The 21,945-nt window shown below is 44.5% G+C and overlaps 1 protein-coding gene, 1 long non-coding RNA gene and 1 pseudogene across 3 annotated transcripts; all 3 read left to right on the top strand.

The window, feature by feature from the left end:
• Positions 1–4,810: 4,810 nt before the first annotated feature.
• Positions 4,811–18,429, top strand: LOC142571041 (uncharacterized). 2 transcript variants are annotated; one of them, XR_012825739.1, is made up of 3 exons: positions 4,811–4,824; positions 5,608–5,943; positions 17,993–18,429. It is a non-coding gene; the product is annotated as an uncharacterized LOC142571041 (long non-coding RNA). The 2 variants fall into 2 exon arrangements; XR_012825738.1 differs by lacking the exon at positions 4,811–4,824 and having other exon boundaries at positions 5,594–5,943.
• On the top strand, positions 14,277–14,454 carry LOC142573450 (U2 spliceosomal RNA; annotated as a pseudogene).
• A 2,080-nt stretch (positions 18,430–20,509) lies between the features above and the next one.
• LOC142570515 (uncharacterized) lies at positions 20,510–21,472 on the top strand. The gene has a single exon (XM_075678891.1). The coding sequence runs from the start codon at positions 20,510–20,512 to the stop codon at positions 21,470–21,472; it is 963 nt and encodes a 320-aa protein (XP_075535006.1).
• Positions 21,473–21,945: the final 473 nt, after the last annotated feature.

Here is a 21,945-nt window from a genome sequence, read left to right as displayed (position 1 = left end):
CGGTAAGTTAAAAGACTTGAAAGGACGCGCACCGCAACGTCCAGCAAAGGTGCTTATGTTTAACGGACATAAGGAGACAAACGCCATTTTAAAACTCTCCATTAATTTACACAATACTGCAGGCATCAATGCTGCCCAAGGAGCAGAGGGCTTACAAAAGATGCGTTTCGAACAGTTCTACAAATGAAACATAAAACGTGCACAACACTTGTAACAACACTCCTAACTACACTCGCTCGTAAGTGGAAAAAAGGATTTCTGAAAGATTTTAGATCGGGCAAAGTATGACTGGACTACTTTAGAATGAAAAATACGCGGCGACCTGTGAGCAGCATGAGTAATATATGTGGCATTTGCTAAACCTGTATGGTTATGAAAGGACGAGTAAAAACATTTCAGTCTGGCCATTTTACGGCGCACATGGAGCGAATCCAGTCCAAGTTGGCCTTACATGTCACAAACTGATGATGATGTTTTGTAATCGGAGCAAATAAACCGTGCAGCCAGGCGCTGAATTCGTTCAAGTTGATCAATTTCCTTGGCATTTCCGCATCAGGGAAAGATAGGCTTGTAGCTTGACAGATGAAGCTGACTTCTTTAGCTTTCTACGTATAAAACAGTTTTGTGAAGGCTTTCTTGCATGTGTTGTTAATATGGGTGTCCCATTTCAGGTTACAGTTGATTGTGAGGCCTAAGTAATTCACAGAGGTAATAGATTCAAGGTTCTGATTGCCAATATGGTAAGTATAAAGTAGTGGTTTTGGTTTCAATGTTATTGTTATTGATACTGTTTTGGAAAAGTTTATTTGCATTCCTCTGTCGTTGCACCAGTCCGCGAGTTTACAAAGACTACTGTTAAGTGTATCCTAGCATGAAGAACTCCTGACAGAAGGATTATTAACACAATCATCAGCAAACAATTTCACCTGGACATTAGGATCGAAATTTTTAGCAACATCATTTACATCGATAAGAAACACCAGGAGTCTGAACAATGACCCCTGTGGTACACCGGATAAGACGAGCAGGCTATTAGATTTCACACCATCAATTTCCACAAACTCTCTGAATAAGCTTAAATCCAATGCACTATATCTTCTGGTAGTGCAAGTGATTTAAGAATTTCAGATAAATTTGGATGGGGCACACGGTCAAATTCATTTGACAAGTGCAGAGGGAGAGAAGGAAAGCACTTTATTTGCACTAGTCAGAGAGTATCGATGATCGGGTTGAGACGCGGCTCCGCCTTTCAACGTCTACCTCCCCCCTAGACTTCCCACGGAAGTAGCCCAGGCCGGCGGTTGCCTGGGCTTGACCGATGACTTGTTTTTGGGCTTGTTCTTCCTGGCTACGGAGGGAGGATTTGCATGACTCTTTGCTCCCATGTAGACTGTTTAGCGCTGGGCAAGCCCAGATCATCTGCTTTAGGGTCGCTATGCCTTCACAGTTTTTGCATTTGGAAGAGTGCACCTCACGATGAAATTTTTCTGGAAATATTGCGTTAATCTGCAGGCAATCATCTATGTCACTGGCAAGGTTGTGTACAATATACAACACTTGAGTTAAGGTTGGAAACTTCTTACGAATGCCATGCTGTCAATGAACAAAAGAACTGTTGGCTTCCGAGTGGTTAGATATGTGATTAGCGGTATTATGCTGGAAGAGCTTACAATATGTGTTTATGAGAGAAATAGGTATGTAATTTTTAGAAATAAGTTTATCACCTGATTTGAACACCGGTATTACCTTGGCCGTGAGCCAGGCTTTTGGTGCTCAGGTCTGTTTAAGGGACTCATTAAAATAATGTATAGAAATTCAGAAGTTTGTTCGGAGTAGCGTAGAAGAAAGTTGTTTGGCAAACCCTCGGCTCCAGCCAATTTTTTCCGTCAGTATCAAGCAGCATGGAAAGAATTCCTTCGTGATTAATTGAAACGTCGGGAATTGATTGAGATGCAGATTGTGCATAAGAATTATCATGGGCGCTCAGAACTGAAGGTTGATTGAATGCTTTATAAAATGTGTCATTTAATTCATTGACGATATCATTAGGATTAGAATTTACGCTCTTGTTTATTCTTAGCTGCTGAACACTTCAATTAGACGGGACAGGAAACGCCATAACTTCTCTAGGGAGTTTCTTAATAATGTAATCATAGTCTGATTATTAAATTTGTCATGGACGTTACGTAGTTTGATGAGTAAAGCATCCCTTAAAAAGCGGAATTAGGTATGCTGAGCTAACTTATGCTTGCATTTGCACTTTATTCTACGTTTGAGATGAATGATTTCATGAGTGATCATGGATTATGACGTTTTGACTTTTTATCTACGCGTTGGTACGACTTTATCAATACAATACTTAACAACAGAGTTAAACTTATCCTAGAGAAGCGTGACGTCGTCTTCGCGTTTAAATTCATCAAGGGAAAGGGACAGACGGATTTGTCATCAGCCAAAGAAAAATATAGAAAGGACTGCATGATGGGTGTAACTTGGACGCATTTTTGTATTTCAAAGTCCACATCTACAAGGTTGAGGTCAGCTATACCTTCAATAATATAACAGTAGGATTTTCCGACACGCGTTTGATATATACAAGATCAAAAATCGATTGGGTCAGGTCTGTGACACGTGTGCAATGTATTACAACCTGCTTAAGATCATGAAAGAACATAAAATCAAAAAGCACTTGTGCACTGTAAGCATCGTGAGAGCCAGAGATTGATAGCTGTTCGCAATCAACGCTAGGTAGATTGAAGTCACCGGCCATAAAAAATGTATGATTAGGTCGAAGCATGCGCTCAAGCTAGAAGGCAAGACATTCCTCGAATGACACTGGGCTTTTGGGAGGCCTGTACGAGACACCAGCAAGATAGAAAAATTCCGATATTTAACTTCATACGAAATACTTTCGTGCTGTGGTTTGTTTGGAAACTGGACACAATTGATTTCTCTTTCTGCTACCAAGGCAACGAAAGGGGGGGGGGGGGCTTCTCACCAACAGCGGCCGCGTCTAATTATTGTGTGGGATCGGAGAATTATTTCGGAGCCATCTATCTCTGGCCTCGACCAAGTTTCTGTGACTGCCAAAATGTGTGGGTCAGAGAGGATGAGGATGTAGAGAAAGGTTCCGCTGGAATTTTTTTTAGATGAACAGTGAGGGAACGAGGATATTATGGGCTTTAGCTGGAGCCCAATTGTGACATGCGTAATCTCCACAACGAATAGAAGGTCGAGAATGGAGATACGGCTGCTTGTCAAGAGGTTGGAACGAGGCTGAGACTTGTGTTGTACAAGCACACTGTCAACTTCGAGCCTTAGTCTTCCTGTGAGCACAGTGTCTTGTACCGATTCCGTTTTTGCGTGTTTTTGCCGCCAGAAAACCAAATCGCCTTTTACAGAGCGCGACGTACCCTGTTGCAAGGGTTAAGTTTTGGCTTTATGGATAGTTCAAATAATATTGCTTCATCTCTAGTGGTTTGTTCACCCTAGATTATGAACCTGAGTGCCACCTTTTCTGGTTATATTTGACGATGTTCGGTAATGAATAATAAGCGGGAATTCAAGACAAAGGCATAGTTCAACAAGCTGGCCTGCGCTGTTGAGGTCCTGGAGAGCCTTCTCCTGTGAGCTAGTCTACATATTCAACCTATATTTGAAGGTCACGCTCACTGAAATACATTTTCATAATTTTTTTATTGAGGGAGTTTGAGTTTAAGGTAAGGGAGCCCGGGAATTCGCCAATGAAGTCCAAATCCAATTGTTATATCCTGAACACATTGCTCTATTTTCTGCCTTGATCCTTTAAGAAAATGTGCATTCTCAAGATTCCTGGGCTCATACATTTTGGCTACATTTTTACAACTTCCTTTATTGCAGAATCTTTCCATTGCGCTTTAGTTGACAAAACTTCTCTTGAGGTGAAACTGGTCTCCATGAATTGCAACAGCTTTCTGCAGTAATAAGCATCCTCAAGTAGCAGTTAATGATTGCACATATTAATGAAACACCTTCAGACGAGTGTTAAAACTGGAAACTCGACAAATACGGCTCAGCACGTATATACGGAATTCACCGTTTACTTTTGGCTGTACGACCTGCGTCAGCGGAAGCTCCGCACGTGGATGTTTTTGCAATTCTTCAGCGGTGTCTACGGAAGTGTCATGAGAGAAGCGCCCAGCAAACCTTTATTATTCACCGTGAGCTCATTCGCGCGCTAAAGCTTTTGTCTTATCATTGTCGGTCGTCCTAAGCCACTAAACACTTCGGGACAAGTACACTTGAGATTATTCAATTAATATGTGTAGGTTCCATGCATTTCGTTGCTATAGGCTGTGACCAAACTGCTACTTAAGCGGGTGATTCATTACGCTCTATCATTGTATTATCGAAAGAGAGAGAGGACAAGTTTTGTCAGGCATTCATTGTAGTGTAATTGTTCTTTCGTAATTAGAGAATGTCGAAACACAGAACAATCGTAAAGAACAATGCAATTATTTTTCTTACATATTATTGGAAGCACGTACATCCTAATGACCATATAGGGAGGTTCGAAGGCGAAAAGGGGCCTGTAATCCTCCTTGCTCAAACACTTTATCGCAACAGAACAGCTTGTGTTCACAGAAAAATGTAACAACAAAGTAAATTGTCAATGTTATCACAAGATGCCCGCCGATACCCATATCAGCACCTGATGTAACGGCATACCCAATGACAAAACGTGGAGTGATATAATTGGGCACACTCTATCTGTCTACGGAAGTATATAAAGCTGGGTCTATCTCAAGAAAGAGTGAAGCCCTGGTTGCATCTTGTGAGCGACAGGTAAAGTTGGCACAATAGATTTTATTCTCCCCTCTTGCCTTCCTAGTCGGATGCATGTGGCAATAATGCATTTATTGAAGATGTCGGAACACTTACTTGCTTCCTGGAAGTTTCCTTTCATTCTAATTTTGATCAATTGTTTATTTCTTGGCGTTATATCGTTTTAACTTTTAGGACATAAATATTTCTTTGCATATTTTGTGTTTTATATTCTACATGCTTTCTTTGCACGCTCTCCCTCTGGTAGGAGCTGAAAAAAAGGAAAGATAACTGCTGCTAGCTGGAATCTCGAGAGACACTGAGTCACTTTTCTTCGGCATAGATACGAGCTCATTTCTGTCTTCTTTAGCCTATTAGCTTTAAATTCTAATACGTGCATTTTCTGAATAAAAAGAAAACACATATTCTTTTGGTCTAGAAGAGAGAAGTGATGTTTTTGTTGCATTGTTTTCTCATCTCGCTTGAGCAAAGCGAAGGCTAAGTAAGGCGACATATGCGCTTGCTGTTTAAAAGTAGAGTCTCGAACCACTAAAGAACCGTCAGTGACAGCAAAAAAAAAACAAGGCCGATGTTTTGCAGCTGCTTCTAATGTAACAACGATTTCGGCCTTTATATATCATTAGGTATGTACTATTCAAATACAGACACTTTTAAAGATCGCTTTCATTAGCAAACGCGGAAACATCAACGTAGCCATGCGCTACTAGTAACAATAACTAACTGTTTTCCTAATAAGTCCTTTTCCATTTGTAGTGACGGAATCCTGAAATATTTCTTTTACAGACCTTCTACTAAAAACATGAAGCACGCTGTGTGCCTTTTGGTTTTTATGCTTGCAATTACAGCCACATGTAAGTATGTATATAGTATTACGGCTTTGGTGATGTTTCTCTGCCTTTTGTGCGACTGCATGTTGCTGACGGTTCAAAATATTTCTGTGTATTTCAGATGGAAGCCCTCGGTAAGTGTTGAAGACGTTGTTTGTTCAAGCTTATTCACGCTGATGGACGCGACCACTGCGAAATTATAAGTGTTAGATATTCGCACTATTATAATATCTGTCCAATGAATACACTCTATTTTTCTACGCCAGGATCCCGATAAATGAAGACGACCATGGTAAGTAAATGCCAGAACTATAACATATCTAGATTGCAGCAGAAAAAGAGATCCCCGGCACTGCACTCATCATTAGATATTCTTCAGTTATTTTAACTGCAATTATTAAGTGGGATGTGAAGAGGGGCCACCTGCCACTGAGCTTGATGGTTCAGTGTCCACCAGCAGTCAGCGCACTGTAAGTAACTATTGTCGTGTGGCCTTCACTTCTGACACTTTCATACTTGTATCTGACGCGTTGCGCTACTGATATGGTATATTCAATATTTGAAGCCTCGTGTGAACCGTTGCAGCCTCTCTCTTGACTATTATGACGTTTGGGAGAATTTGAAAGTTTTTTGGAAATTTACATAAAGACATTAATATGCAGTTGCACTCGTAGTGATTCTTTCAAGAGTGATCAATTTATAGCCAACTTGCGCGTTATTTCCAAACATGAACAAAAGGTGCTGAGTTAGTAAAGCTTTCGAATCAAGTGACTGTTTAGAGACCCAAACATTTATCACATTGCAATATTGTCACTCATGTGATCTTTTTAGCGGATGTGCACAATCTACTGCACACCGCATGAAATCGGATTGCTAAAAGTTCAGATGGCATAAATTGTGTTAAAAAATGAAATTCTATATACAGTGAGCAAAATATTTCACAAAGCTGAAACGCAGCAGGGTATAAATTACCTAATAATCAGCGTCTCCCACTCGTCATGCGTTAAGGACGCGCTTCAACCTTAGAAAATCACGGTTTATTTCTGCGTTACTAAGGAATAGAGAATGAACACAGTCCTAAACAACACAGCTTGTGCGTATCAGTATATTTACTTTACTGCAGATATACTAATCGTTAAGCTTTGAATTTTAGGCGATTTCCTTGTGATTCTCCATGAAATTAAAAATTCGAAACGGCATTTCTGTGTTCCAACATAAAGCGTCACCAACATTGCAGATGATGCAACGGCTCCCTACTGGAAGGCGAAACTCGGCTGGATCCTGGAGCAGATTGGCAAGTTTCTGCAGCAGTCCGCACAGTCGTCGTCAGCCTTTTATTCCGCCGAAGATGCTGCTAAACAGTCTCAAGATGTCACCGTCGAGCACATTAGAAAAGTTGCAGAGATGCTCAACAAGGTAGCGGACACCATCCAAAAGGGAGAGAAGGTTAACCTCTTTCATTAGGGTCTGTGGTGCTTTAACTGAAGTAACGTAATTACTTGAGTGGGGAAGCTGTGTCACGTGACACCGTTGAGTGGACGTGCGTATATTTGCGTTATAGCCATGAGAGATGTAATCAAACTAGGCGTTAGAATTTCACAAAACAAAACGCAAGCTCTGGTTTCAGTTTGACCAAACCATTTGGCAATAAAATATTTTCGAAGCACTGGTGTATGCAATCATCAGTCTCTATTGCTTATAAAGTTTCGCATTTCAGTCTCTGACCAACATGTGCGTGGCTAAAACATACGCACGGTGGTGCGTTAAGGAAGCGCAATCCCGACAACACAGCGAAACTGCATTGCAAGCTATCAACGGTGTAGGTTACGGCTTGACGGAGCCCATGACTAACATGAAAAACCGAAGTTACTGCTCATAGGATGCGTATGAAGGCTCGGTTTTCTCGTTTGGGTCGCTGCCTTAGACATTACACACGCAGGCTTTCGACATAAAATAAACTGCGTCCATTCGGCGTGGCATCGGGTAGGCAAGCTTCCTTGGTACTTAGATAATGTTTATGCGACGTAGTAAGCAGTGGGCGATAAACGACCAGCATTTGCGCGGAAATGATACAATTTAACCACCGCTCGACTTCGATTTTCCTATCGCAACATTTGCCCCAAGACAAATATTGGACAGTGTAGCATTAATTTTTTTTAGCATAATTAACATTGCATCTTTTTCTGAAACTTACGTGCGCCTCTTCGAGCAATACTCCTGATCAAGGCGGATAGCCATATATTCCAAGAGATTTCTAAATATCTGTTGGAAATTGAGAGAAAGAAAAGCAGACCCCACAGCGCTAATTCGTACCCTGTACATAGTAGATTGAGCTCGCTGTCGGATAAGGAAGGGACAATGTGACGCATGCGATTCACTGACGAAATAATGGTGTTTCAGAAAGAACAAAGCCTATGTAGAGTATTTTGCACTGAAGCATCAATGGATGTGATTTATTTTTAGATAGCGCGAAAAATCGAACGCTTGTTCAAATATCACCCCGCTCTTTATCACACAATATCAGCAGTCAGGTGAGCACATGCCGAGCGGTATCGCCCTGTCGCCTTACAATCGCAAATGTGTGAAGCGCGCGCACGGGTCAAGCAGTGAAGGGGCGTATTGCTGCCTTGTATCTGGGGGCAAAAGTAGGCGTTTTCATGACACGCTGGAGGAGGCAACGGCAAGTTTGCTCAACGTGGGTCTTCCTAGAGGCTCACAGCCCTTCACAGCTTATGCCGAAAGTGCACTTCGCTTGATGCTTTGTTCGCCTTGCGGTGCACATGGTCTTTTTTTTTTTGGACCTTCAATCTTAGCAAGCCACACAGTCTGCTGAACTTGTCGGTAGTTTAATAAAGGCGTAGTTTACGGGCTCTTGCGTGTGAATACCGGATCTGATTATGAGGCACACCATAATCGAGAATACCCGCCGTTGTTGTTTAGTGGCCACGGTGTTTGGCTGCTAAGGAAGAGGTCGCGCGGTCGAATCCAAGGTACAGCGGCCACATTCAGATAGGGGCGAAATCGGAAAACACCCGTTTACTAAGATTGAGGTGAACGTTAGAGAACCCTACATGGCCCAAATTTCTGGAGTCCCCCACTACAGCGAGACACTTATCAGATCATGGTTATGGCTCGTAAAGCCCCATAATTTGCTTTTTTTTAATGGGCAACTCCGTATTATTTTGACGAGCGCGGTTTTGTAGCGTGCTCATAGATCTTAGAAAACGATTTTTTTTCATTCACCCGCCATCGATATGCGGCTGCCACAACAGGGATTGAATCTGCTGCTTCTAGCATCATAGATTACCGCTGTAGCCATGAAACTATCGCGGCCGGTCGTTGTTGGTGACGGTGTAACCAACCTGACACCCATTGTCTGTGTAAATCTTCTGCGCAAAAAATCCTGCAAGGACGAATTCACTTTTCGGTGCTTGCTGGGTATTGCGAACTCCTAAGAGGAAAGCACCAACGAGGGTTCTCGACTCGACCTGAATTAAATATTTTGTGCCACCTGCGCATGGGGAATATTGCCATTCATACGTTAAAGCTTAGCCATATCTTCTGATGTCAAGACAGGCGGAGAAGTTTCTCAGCAGCAGTGGTGCTTACGACAGGCATTACGAGCCCTCAGTATGCTGAGCTGAAGTCGATATGGTATTGTGATGGTTTTGATGCCTAGTGCAAGCAAGTTTGATCAGTCATGAAGGATTGGTTCACGTTGAAATAACGCACTTGTAGATCTTATTGAAGTTCATCGTAGACGGTGGAATGTGGGAAGACTTTAACAATTATTTCAAATAACTTGTGCTCTTTTATGACTTGATCATTTTCGCGCTGGTAAAATATAATTAATCTGTAACCCGTGTACCAAAAAAAACAAATAAACACCCGAGCAAGGCCGATCGATACTATAGGTCGCTTAAATTTGGCACAAGGCGCGACGTACCCATCTTACTATGACCCGTATTACCTACCCACGAACGTTTACTTAAGGATGATGACAGTTAACTGTAGGTAGAAGCTCGTTGCTGTTACATAAATGTCAACGCTAATGTCAAAGGAGTTCCTAAAATTCAAGCTTCTCTTTCCTTCCATAGGGTCTTTCAGGACACTGTCAAACAGGGTTGTAAGATTTTCGTAGTCTTTATGGTCGATTGAAATCCCCATGCGACACCAAAGCGCTTTCTGATGTGTCTTGCTTTTCCTATTAATTTATTCTTTGCTGCCGTGGTTCACTACCCAAACCAATGCTGAATTAACCACACCGGCGTTGCGCACATAAATACGGGGGGTTTCACGTAACTTGAGCAAAATGTTAAAGATATGCGAATGCCATGTAGCTGGACCGAACCAAGGCAATGTGCTTGCCGTGACCCGGAAATATTCATATTATCATTTGCATTGGTTTACATACATAGTCTTCTTATTTAATTAACTTCTCCAATATTAAAATCAGATGAAAAGTGCCAATGAGAAAATTGTAGAGCAACGTGAGAATCTCCCGATACAGCTTACTGTTGCTCAATATGTGCTAGGTAAAAGTGTTCTACCGACCGTAAAAGGAGCCAGCGATACTAGCAACGGTCCTCGAGTGGAGAGTCACGCGGATCTTCTGCGTGTATTCGCGGGCTTCTTTCAGACTCGGAAGGCAACTTTCACGCCGATATTAACTGAATAGGCTCAATTGTACTTGTAATATTTTTACATATGCTCGGTTTTTTTTGCTTCCATCTTTTGCGTCCGAGAGAAGACAACGAAGTACATCTTTGGCATGAAGATTTATTCCTTGCTCTTGCATCTTCATCAAATATTCCGCGTTTTCCAGGGAGACTCTTCACTTCATCGACGAAATCGTAGCATTCACCAGGCCCGCTAAGCAAGAGACTTGCTATGGCAAGCGTCTAGTGAGGCAACGTACGTGGTGGCGGCCCCAACGAAGTCATCAGTGATGCTAGTTACCTTGTCGTTATGAGCACTGTGTCTTCTTCGGCGCAGCCCAGACGCGAGCTCATTGAGAAAGCGAGGGACATTGTCCAGCAAAAGCGAGGACACCTTATTATACTCGGCCATAGGTGGCGATTCGTCAGATGACAGCTTTCAGACTGGGGTGAGTAGGAAAGCCGAACGAAGGATTGTGAAGGTGCATTCACCACCGAGGACACAGCTATCAAGACAAAAAGTGAACGCTGGCTGCACACCGCTCTATTCGTGCCCGAGGACTTCTCCGTGAGCCTTCGAGCACCTAACCAGCTAGCTCCCCCCGCCTTCGTCGAGGGGGTTGCGCCAAATAAAATTAAGGAAGTCCGATTAAACACGCGAAAAAATATCCTCACTGGGGAAGTGACACGTTGAATCGCACGGAAAAGCGTAGAAAAATAAAACATTTTGGCAGCACGGAAGTCCGATTGATTGTACCTATCAAAGGCGTCTGTATAGTGGACGTCATTTACGACATTGATTTGGCCATCACGAACTTGAAGCGGCCAATTGTCATCAAAGCTGCAACCGAAGGAGTTGGCAACACAGTTCTGAACACCAAGTCCAGTGGCTTGTAAATGCCGGATTTCCTCGTTCGGTCATCACCTAGGTGGCAGAAATCTTGCTGCAGAAGCTCAAACGGCGCAATAACCTCAACGTGAGTGAGGGAGGCGAGCAGGATCCACGAAGAAAGGCCAATGAGGTGCCCTGTCTCTGCAAGGTGAACCGCAACTTCAAGAAAGTGGCGAACAGGTATGAGGTTCCAGTCGTGTTTTACACCCCCACCAAACTGTCTCGCCTGTTCCACCGAATCACAGAATGCAGTACGTAAGTGTGCAATGTCAAGCACACAGAAACGCTGCGTGCAAAAGTGTGCCACTGCTTCGGTTTACCAGACACCGCAAAGTTGCGGAAAAGCATACTTCGGGCAGACCGGCTGTTGTGTGAACGACCGAATGAAGAAACACGCAAACACTTTAAAAAAGGATATGAGTGCCCATCTCTCACCACATTGCAGATCCTGCTGCTGTATGCCACGTTTTTCTATGGTGAGACTTCAAAGTAGGAGTATATAGAGAAAGACCCGGGCGGGAAGTGCTGGATGTATATCACATTCGCGTTAGTCGTCAAGCTGGCGTTAGTCAAACACCTGCTTCTTTATATGACGCATAAATGAAATTGGTATTTCTGTCGCAAACAAAATGACTTGTTGCTTGCTCTTTGCCACCCGCTAGTGCCGAGAGGCACGCGGTGTATATGTAGCAAGCTTCGTGCCTAATAAATAGCTGTGAGTATAGCGCCGTCTTTCTTGCACTTCTGCTTGTCACTCAGAACCTTTCTGTGTCCGTTTTTTCTGCGCTACAATATCATATCATCCACAGAACAGCTAAAAAGAAAAAGGAAATTGAGGAAGAATGAAAAAAAATAATTGAAGCATGAAAAATGATTGCTTGCGAAATGCCGAGTTAGGGACAGGGTAAACCAAGACAGGAACACGACACAGTTAAGGAGTCGGGAGCTAGAGGTATCACTAAGTATCACTATGTTCTAGAAGTACTAGAAGAATCAGTTAGTAGAAGTATCAGTAAGTTTTAGAAGTACTAGAAGTATCACTAAGTGATCAACCAGCGAACCGGTGTGTATGCGATCGGGCCCCCACAGGCCTCTTAGACGCTAGCAATTCTGCCAGGCAAGGAGTCGTAGAAGGCGACGACCATGTTGTACGCAGCCCGGAGGCCATACCAATCTGTGTCGATGGCTTGCAAAAACAGCTCTCCCATTGAGCTTGCTGCATATACAAAAACGCGCGCTCAATGGTTATCACTCACGGCTTTTTACCTGGCCGCCTCATTACAAGCATTAATCACGATGGGACGACGCTGCACTGGCCTCCGTGGCAATGTTATATTAAAGTCTCATAGGCATGCAGCGCAGTCCTGGCGGCTGGAAGCAAATGCAAAAGGCGGGAAATGGAAGAAGGAAACGGTGAGCATCAACACGGCTCTTCTTGCTGCGCATGCGCAGTGGACACTTATCTCGAACCTAGGGGCTAACGTCAGACAACGCTCGCTTGCTCCATAGAACCCCGTGGGTGCGTTCTAGAGAAGGCTGCTCACCTCAGTACAATATGTATTTACAGCATTCCTTCAAGAGAAAACAGGGGAAGGTGGGAGGTGAAAATTCAAGATGTTGAGCAAAACGAGAACAAGGCATACGTTCAAGTAGGATCAAATTGGCGATCGACAGAGATTGAGACAACTTCGTCCTATTGCTCTTCATTGCAGCTACGAGGAGGCAGCGTTTATATGTGGCCATCCCACATCATGAACTACGGGGGTAGGAGCATCATCTACGTAGTGGTATTTGAAGGAGTGAAGTAGGCCTACATGAAGCATGCAACTTGTGGCTGACGACGACGCTGAGGGACCGGTAGGAACGATCTCGTTTGTGAAATTAGTAACTTGTTGCAGCACGTGGTATCCATCAGCTTAATGTGACAATTGCTTTTAGGAAAGCCCTACGTGGTGGATGGGTGAACAAAGAAGCACCAAGGCATCCGAAGCAAATTGTGGGTCTCCATATCTCCATATCGCCAATCACAAATGCGTCTTTGAGTTTCCGTAAATGGACATAGAAGGGGGGTGGGGGCTTGCTGCCGCGTGGTTTGAGTGCCGACGATGGCTTCGCTGGCATATTAGCATATGATAATGGCAAGTAGAAGTTTTTATAATGTGGCTAATAAAATAGTAATATTTCACTAATATGTACCAATACTAAAAACCTAATATACAGTGCAGTTAGTAAAGAACAATGCTGAAGAAGCCAACTTTTACACAAGGGGACGAATACTGGGTACATAGGCTGCATGCATTCGGAAGAACGTTGCACATACAAGAAATGAATCACAGATACACACAAAATAAACGAACAGGTTTCTTAAAGGAAAAATTTTTCGATGCACACCGGTATAGTATCGGACATGAATATGGTGGCCCCTCCAGCAGAGAGTTCCATTCGTTCACGCTGCTTGGAAAAAGAATCATTGCCATTCCACTTGGTGAACGTGGATGACCAGTTCAGTTGTGTATGTGGGCCCCATAATGGTGAACAGTCCATTGCTGTGCGCCAAACACCGTATGCACATAAACGGAAGGCGAGACGCCACTCGCCGCTCCGCCATGATATTGAGCCTCGAAAGATGATGTGGTACCGTGGGTATACACACAACCACGTAATGTTGCGAAACGCGACACGACGCCTTTTACAAACGAATCGCGACACGCAGAACACGCACACACGTCGCCGCTCTCTGAGGGCGTACACTGCTTCACCGTAATTATGCCGATCGTGCGGTGGTCGACGTCCCACAGGGCAGTAGTGCTTTTGAGGCCAATCACAACCACAAGCGGCCACACGCAACAGAGGCCACACAAAATCGGTTCCCCCACAAGCTCCCTCTGAAACCTGGCCGTTGCTCCGCTGAAACGTTCCAAGTTGGACGTATGAATGGTTCGCATTGCTCTCCATGTCGCGGTCCTTGCGGCCAGCAGGTTTACGGAACCGCCACCACGGGAGAGCGGAAGGAATGAAAAAGGCATAGGCAAGCGCTTGGAATGACCAAAAAGAGAGGGCGGTGCAAACGTAGACATGACCGACGTGCGTCAAAGTGAAGTATCTTTATTTACTAGCTTAATATCTGATACGGGTTGTTTTTGGCCTAAGATATTAAACTAATTTTGGCAAGTCGGCGGAATGCTTATAGTCTTCTTCACCTCCACCATGGGTCGCCCGGTATGGCACTATCTTCGGGATCCATCCACGTATAGGGAGAAATTCTCTGTCTTCAAGGATCACTAGAGGCATGCAACCTTTGTCTACAACTTATCCATATAAAGCTTCGCAGTAAAAGTTAACTAGAAGGAATTAATGCAAGCGACTATTCTAGTTAGCCTGGCTTACGGAGTTCTATGTACGCTTACGGGTTTATTTCTAGCTCATGTCATACACGAGATCAAATCGTGAATAGATAAAATGGTCTCGTCTTATGCAGCGTCAAGGCTTGAGGCCTCTAGCGTCCCTGCCGGCGTTTGTCATAGCATAAGTACTGAACTTTTACATATTTCAGGGTGCTATTCTCGCTTCGCAGCCGCAGTTGTCCCTCTAGCTGCCTAACGCCATGTCACCTCCGTGTATTGTCATAACGCCACGCAAGGAGCACGAACGCTACTCTAAGTCTTGTTATTGCATTCAATGCTTCGCCTTCAGTTAAAACTGCCTTTTTTACGCGATGGTTTCGCGAATTTTATGGGCCCCATCAGTGCCTCTGTAAGCTGAAATGCTGAACCATGAAATTGATTCACACGTGTAAATAAAATGAAGGAAGAAGAAAAGTATCTGGAGTAGCAACACACCTTTTTATCTACATAAGATACTTCTCCTTGAGAGGCTCTTTCATTATGCTCTATCATAGTATTATCGAAAGAGAGAAAACTCATTTTGTCAGAGATTCATTATTGTGTAACCGTTCTTTCGTACTCCAATAATGTTGGAAAAAACAATCGTAAAGCACAACGCAAAAATTTTTCTTGGATATTGTTGAAGCTACGCACATCCACTTGACTATAAAGGGGGAATGAAGGTGGAAAGGTGCCTGCGAATCTCTGTGCTCAGTTTATTGCAAAAGCACTGCCTGTTTTCATAAAAAATTGTTACACCAAGGTGAAGTGTCAATGTTATCACGAAATGCCCGTCGATACCCATATCAGCACCTGATGTAAAGGTATACGAAATGACAAAAGGGTGCCTTGATATGAGAGGGCACAATCTATACCTGTATCGAATTATATAAAGCTGGACCCAACTCAAGGAATAGCGGAGCCCTGGTTGCATCGAGTGAGCGACAGGTAAGGTTGGCACAATAGATTTTACTCTTCACTCTTCATATCAGGATGCATGTTGCAATAATGCATTTATTTGAACTGTCTGAACATTTACTTTGTCTATGGAAGTTTCCTTTCATGACTATATTGAGAAATTATTTATTACTTGACGTTACATGTGTGTTTCAACGTTTACGACTTCATTGTTTCCTTGACACATTTTCTGTTCTGATATCCTGCATCGATTTTTTTCGCGTTACCTCACTTGTCGAAGCAGAAAACAAAGCAAGAAAGATAACTTGTGCTAACTGAAATATCGAGACACACTGCGTCAGTTTTCTTCTGAACGGATATGAGCTCATTTCTGACTTCTTTAGCATATTGCCTTTAAATTCTAATAAGGGCAGTCTCTGAATTACAAAAATAAATATTCATTTGGTTTGAAGAGAGAACTGATGGTTTTTTTTAGATTGCATTTCACCTCTCCTGAGCGAAGCGAAGGCTAAGCTATTGGACATATCCTAGCTAATTAAAACAGGCGCGCCGACCCGCTAAAATACCATCAATTACAGCAATAAAACGGCCTAAGTTCTGCAGCTGCTTCGACAGGTAGCGACTATTTCAGGTGATATATGCTATTATGTATTTGCTTTTCAAATACATACACCTTTAAAGATGGCTCTCATGAGTAAGAGCGGAAACATTAACGCAAGGATGAGCTACTAGTAATAATACTTAATATAAAAAATTTGTCCCTTTGAATTTGTAATGATAGAAACTTCACTTTATTCTTTTATAGATCTTAAAATAAAAAAAATGAAGAAAGCTGCGTGCCTTCTGGTTCTTATGCTTGCAGTTACAGCCACGTGTAAGTATGTATATAGTATAACGGCTTTGCTGATATTCATCTACCTATGGTGCGACTGCATGTTGCTGACGGTTCAAAATGTTCCTCTGTATTTCAGATGGAAGCCCTCGGTAAGCGTTGACGACGTTGTTTGTTTAAACATATTTCGATTACAAGCGTGAACAATGCGCAAAGATAAGTGTTAGATGTTCGCACTATTGTGCTGTGTGTTCAACACGCTGTTTTTTTCTACGACAGGATCCGCATAAATGAAGATGACCATGGTAAGTAGTGCCTGATATATGATATACAATATATCTGCACTGCAGCAGAAAAATAATAAAGCCACCGGCACGGCATTCGTAGTGTATATATTCTTGAGTTATATTTACTGTTTTGATAAGTGGTGTGCGAAGAGCAGCCGCCGGTTACTGTTCTAGATGTCTGCAAGCACGTCAGCAGTCAGTGTGTAGTTAGTAACTCTTATCCTGCTACCTTCGCTTTTGACACTTTCACACTCGTATCTGATTCATTGCCCTTGTGATATACTATATGCCACATTTGAAGCGTCGCGTCAAATGTTGTGACCTCTCTCCAGACTATTATGATAATTCAGACAAACTGAATGTTTTATAGAAATTTCCATGGACTCGTTGATATGCAGTTGCTCCAGTAGTTATGCTTTCTTTAAGGTTATCAATTCATACGTAACTTGCGCGTTATGTGCGTACATCCGCAAAGGGTATTTCATTTAGTAAAGCCTTCGAATCATGTTTCTGTTCAGCGGCCCAAACTTCTATGACTTCGCAGTAATATGAGTCATGTGATAAATGTTATCATATAGTTGATGCGCGTAAGCCCCTGCGCACCGTATGAAATCGGATTAGTAAACCTCCAGATTGCGTGCAAAGTATTAAAAAAGAGAATTCTATCAATAGTAAACTAAATATGTTAATAAACTGAAACGTATCAGGGTATAAATTATCTAGATAATCAGCGTCTCTTTTCGGTTTTTTTCAATCAATCAATAAGTTTATTATTATTGTACATTATTAGAATCACAAAGGAAATGTAATACAGAAGGAGATCCCAAAGTAACAACATTTAGGGGGACCTTTTTTATAACATGTATAAAAATTTAAAATATGCGATTAATGACGACGGTAAGAACAGCGGGAAAACGCAAATCAACATATTAGAAGTAATTCGTCAACCATCTGGTGGTTGAAGATTACAGATAAATGAGCAAGAACTTTTTCATTGATGTACACATGACAGTACGCAAATTACAGCAACTGAACAGGAATATGATGATTATATAGCATCAGCACTTCGCAATCCAAAAATGCAAAAAAATGAATTTATGAACGACTAATAATCTAGGAACATAGACCAGTATGTGCTACGGATGCGCTTCAACCATAGAAAATCACCGTTTATTTCTGCGTTACTGCGTAAAAGCTGATCAACACATTAGTAAAAACATAACGAGTGCATATAAATATGTTTACGTTACTTCTCATATAAAAAATCGTTAAGCTTTAAATTTTTAGGCGATTTCCTTTTGACTTCCCATGAAACGATAGCATCGAAGCGCCATTTCAGTGTGTTAACATAAAGCATCACCTTCGTTGCAGGTGACGCAACGGCTCCGTACTGGAAGGGGAAACTCGGCTGGATCCTGGAGCAGATTGGCAAGTTTCTCCGACAGTCGGCAGAGTCGTCGCCAGCCTTATATTCCTCAGAAGATGCTGCTACCCAGCCGGAAGATGCCACCATCGAGCAAACTAGAAAAGTAACAGAATTGCTCAACAAGGTAGCGGACACCGTTGAAAAGGGAGAGAACGATAACCTCTTTCATTAGTGGCTCTTGTGCTTTCATTTCACTAATGTAATTACTTCAGCCGTGAAGCTTTGTCAGGTGACACAAATGGAGTGACAACTGCCTGTCTGAGCGTTATAGCCTGGAGATATATGCAAACTAGGCGTTAGAGTTTTAAGAAATAAAATACAAGCTCTGGTTTTGCTTTGAACGAACCATTTGGCAATAAAATAATTTAAGAGCACTGCTCTGCAATAATTCTTCGCTCACAAGATGGTTCGACGCTGGACGCGAGACGCCGACGCTGGAGTTTCTACGACATGGCGGCCTTAACGCGGTCGTATTAAAATCTATTCCTAACATAAAACACACTGCCTTGCTATTTCAGGCCCCAGATGGATGCCTAAGGACCAAAATATTCTGCAACAAATATACGAAAGATGGCGAGTCATGCGCCTGCTGCAGCATATTTTCGGATACAACACAGCACATCCCAATAGGATTCAGCTGTCTAGACCCGTAGGTAATGTGCACTTTGGAAAAGCGCTGGTTTTAAGAGCGAATGAAAACACTTGCCGGTCAGCAGTAGGAACACGCACGAGATGTTTAGAAAATTAGCAGGAAAAAAAGCTTGAAAGTGGTATTCGCGACAGGATCCATTACAGGTATAGGCAACTGAACAAAGTAGATATGGGGGTTTTAAGGAAGCGAGAAAGCATTTGGGAGCTGTCAGTGAACCGTTATACTGATCGCTAATCTGATTAGGTCCAGCATGCAAGGGGACTATTTGTTACTGCCGCGTTTTGTAAGAGAGGCCAATAAGGTTCCCCTGCATCAGCAGCAAACCAAATCTATTACGCTTCGCAATCGGCATAATGCCGCAGGCCCCATAAACGAAGAACGTCGCTGCGCGCGAGAGACGACATGATGCAGCATGTCCAGAAGAATGTGCGAGATGACGAGCCCAGATGCTGTACACTGCTGATCCATGTCGCGTTGCGACTCTGGCGATGCGATGGGTCGCTACACTACTTGAACGCTAATCACGTTAACGTCGACAATCATTTAGAGAAAGGTTCCGGCGGAATTTTTTTCTAATCAACAGTGAGTCAAGGAGGATTAAAAAATTAAGGGGTTCTACGTGCCAAAACCACTTTCTGATTATGAGGCACGACGTAGTGGAAGACTCCGGAAATTTCTGTCCACCCCTGGGGTTTTTTAGCGTGCACCTTGTCGGGCCCTTGGGCCCTCTCTGCAGCGCGCACGGGGGAAGCTTTTGAAACGCGCGCCACAACGGCACTCGTCGCATGGAGCATGCGCACCGATCACGTATCGTAAGAACTCGAGCGGGGACTGCCGGGAAGGGAGCTGCCCGATAAGAAGGCAGCGAAGACGGCACTCTGGGCTTTTTGGCGGGGCGCGGGCCTGGGGAGGCGCTGGTGGGGCGTGGCCCGTCTAGGTTTCTTTCCGAGGGTGCTGCAGAGCAAGGGGGAAAGCGTCTTTGCATTGTGTCTGCATGAAAGAGTGCTCTTGTTCGCTTTTGGAACTGTGTCTGCGCGCCTGGTTCGGTCCTTGCCTGCTTTCTGCGCTTTATGCATTCTGTTATCGACCGAAAGATTGTGTTTGTTGGTTTGTAACGGCCGTTCTTTCGTCGCTCTCTTTGGCTTGTATATTTTGTTGCCTCGCTGTTTTGCTGCTTGCTTCTTTGCTTTTGCTGGTTTTTGTTGCTTTGTTTCTTTGCTGCTTGCTTCTTTGCCTTGTTCTTTTCTGCTATTGACCGCGAGGCTGCGGTAATTTTGAGTGTTACATTCTATCGTAAATTAAAGCGGTTTTTGTTCCTTGCGCCTTTGGTCCTTTGTCGTGCTGGTCGCGGCTCGCGGACCCCCTGAGCGAAGGCGACGGGCCTTCATCTGGCGCCCAACGTGGTTTTATTCTTTGTCGTTGTTTATCTGTTTGTTCTGGAGTACCCTTCCGCACCACAGGGACCACGAGCACGGGAACAAGGGAACCGCCCCCATCTCGAGGCAGCTGGCAATTCCCCCTAGGCCGACTTCTTTCGCTCCGTCATCGGGTCCCACAGCTCACGCACCTGTACCCTACCCCCCTGACCCGCGTAAGCTCACTGAAAGTTTTTATACTACCTCTCGCTCTCCTTGCGCCCCGCTATTCCGCGCCATCCTGCCTCCGCAAAACCCCTTGACCATTCCCTCGGACCGCTTTGCCCGTCCAGTTTCAACACCAAAGATGCAGCGCCGGCATTTTAATGCGACTACGTTCACGTAAACTCAACAAGGGCGCGGTTGAAAACCATACTCGCCAAACCACAAGTACGATGCCTGATAAAAAGGACCAGGGCGCGCCCGGACAAGATATGTCCAGCATTATTGCCCAGCTGACCGCGCTGCTCGAGCATCAGACAAACATAACTCCAGCAGCCAACTTCCGTTTGCAGCTCGCTGTGCCTACATATGAAGGCCACACAGATAAGAAATCGGTGGCGGACTTCCTTCAGGAAATGCAAGATTACCCCGACGCGCAAGCCATTACGGATGACTTTCTTCTTCAGCGCGTTTTGCCCGTTGCCCTGACTGGGTCCGCCGCCCGCTGGCGTCGTCGCCAGTCATTCCAAAGTTGGACACACTTTGAGCAGCTACTGCGAGCAGAATTTCTCCCCCCAGACTACGTCGTCCGCATGAAAGACGAGCTTCGCGCCCGTAGTCAGGCGGAGGAGGAAAGCCTCCAAGAATACATACGGTCCTTTCAGGAGCTTTACGAGCGCGCAGATCCTTCAGCACCCGAAACGGAAAGAGTCACCCGGGCAATCCGGCAATCTCACCCACGCTTTCAGGCTTATCTAAGGGGCCGTACCTTCTCTTCGATTGACGATCTGGCTAAAGCGGCGTCCGATATTCAGGCGGCGACGTTGGCAGAGCTCACTTACCAGCCTCCACCTCCGCCTCAAGCCTCCCTCGAGCCGTCTTGCGCGTGGCACGGTTCTCAAATTGCAAGCCCGGGGAATATGGTACCGCCTGCAAGGGCGCTAGACCCATTCATTCACCGCACCTTTGCCACCCAGGTACGTTTCCGGCCTCCGGTCCGGGAACCTGCAACAACGTTGCCAGGCACTCGGGGCCGCAGCGGGCCTGTAGCGGCTGCCGCCCAGTCAGGCGCAGAAGGTACACGCAGGAGCATTCCAGTCTGCTTCCAGTGCGGAGGACGAGGCCACTACAAGAGCCAGTGCCAGAGCCCCCCGGGCATCCTCCAGCAGGGAAACGACGAGGGCCGGCGGTGGTGAGCAGCTACCAGTCGCCGCCAACGACCTACAGCGCCGCGACGTCCCCTCGCAACGGGCAGGCTCCGGAACGACCTCTCCGGCAGCAGCCTACCCTCACGCGGTGTTGCTCGCAACATCGAAGCATCTTGCAGCAACTGCCAAGCACCGATCGGGGGCAGGCGTTTCCAAGACTACGAAAAGCCGCGTGTTTTGGTCGTCTCACCATCCTGCTGTCACGGCGCTGAGCCGCGGACAACCTCGGCAGCGGAGAGGTGGAAAGAAACAGCTCCTCACACTCGAACCACCACCGGCATCAACGGTAGTATCTGTACCGGAAAGGTGTCACCCCCCCAGATCGAAGGCCCAGGATCTCGGACAAATGGTGAGGTCTTTGCCGTCCACGTTCAGTCTTCTTGACGACCACCTTGAGAAAGCACCATTGGTAGCAGTCAGAATGACCGGAATAGAAGTACCTGCTATTTTAGACACCGGCT

Source organism: Dermacentor variabilis, chromosome 2, assembly GCF_050947875.1.
Source record: "Dermacentor variabilis isolate Ectoservices chromosome 2, ASM5094787v1, whole genome shotgun sequence".
In the NCBI taxonomy this organism is placed as follows: domain Eukaryota; kingdom Metazoa; phylum Arthropoda; class Arachnida; order Ixodida; family Ixodidae; genus Dermacentor; species Dermacentor variabilis.
This window is presented reverse-complemented; position numbering and strand designations above follow the sequence as displayed.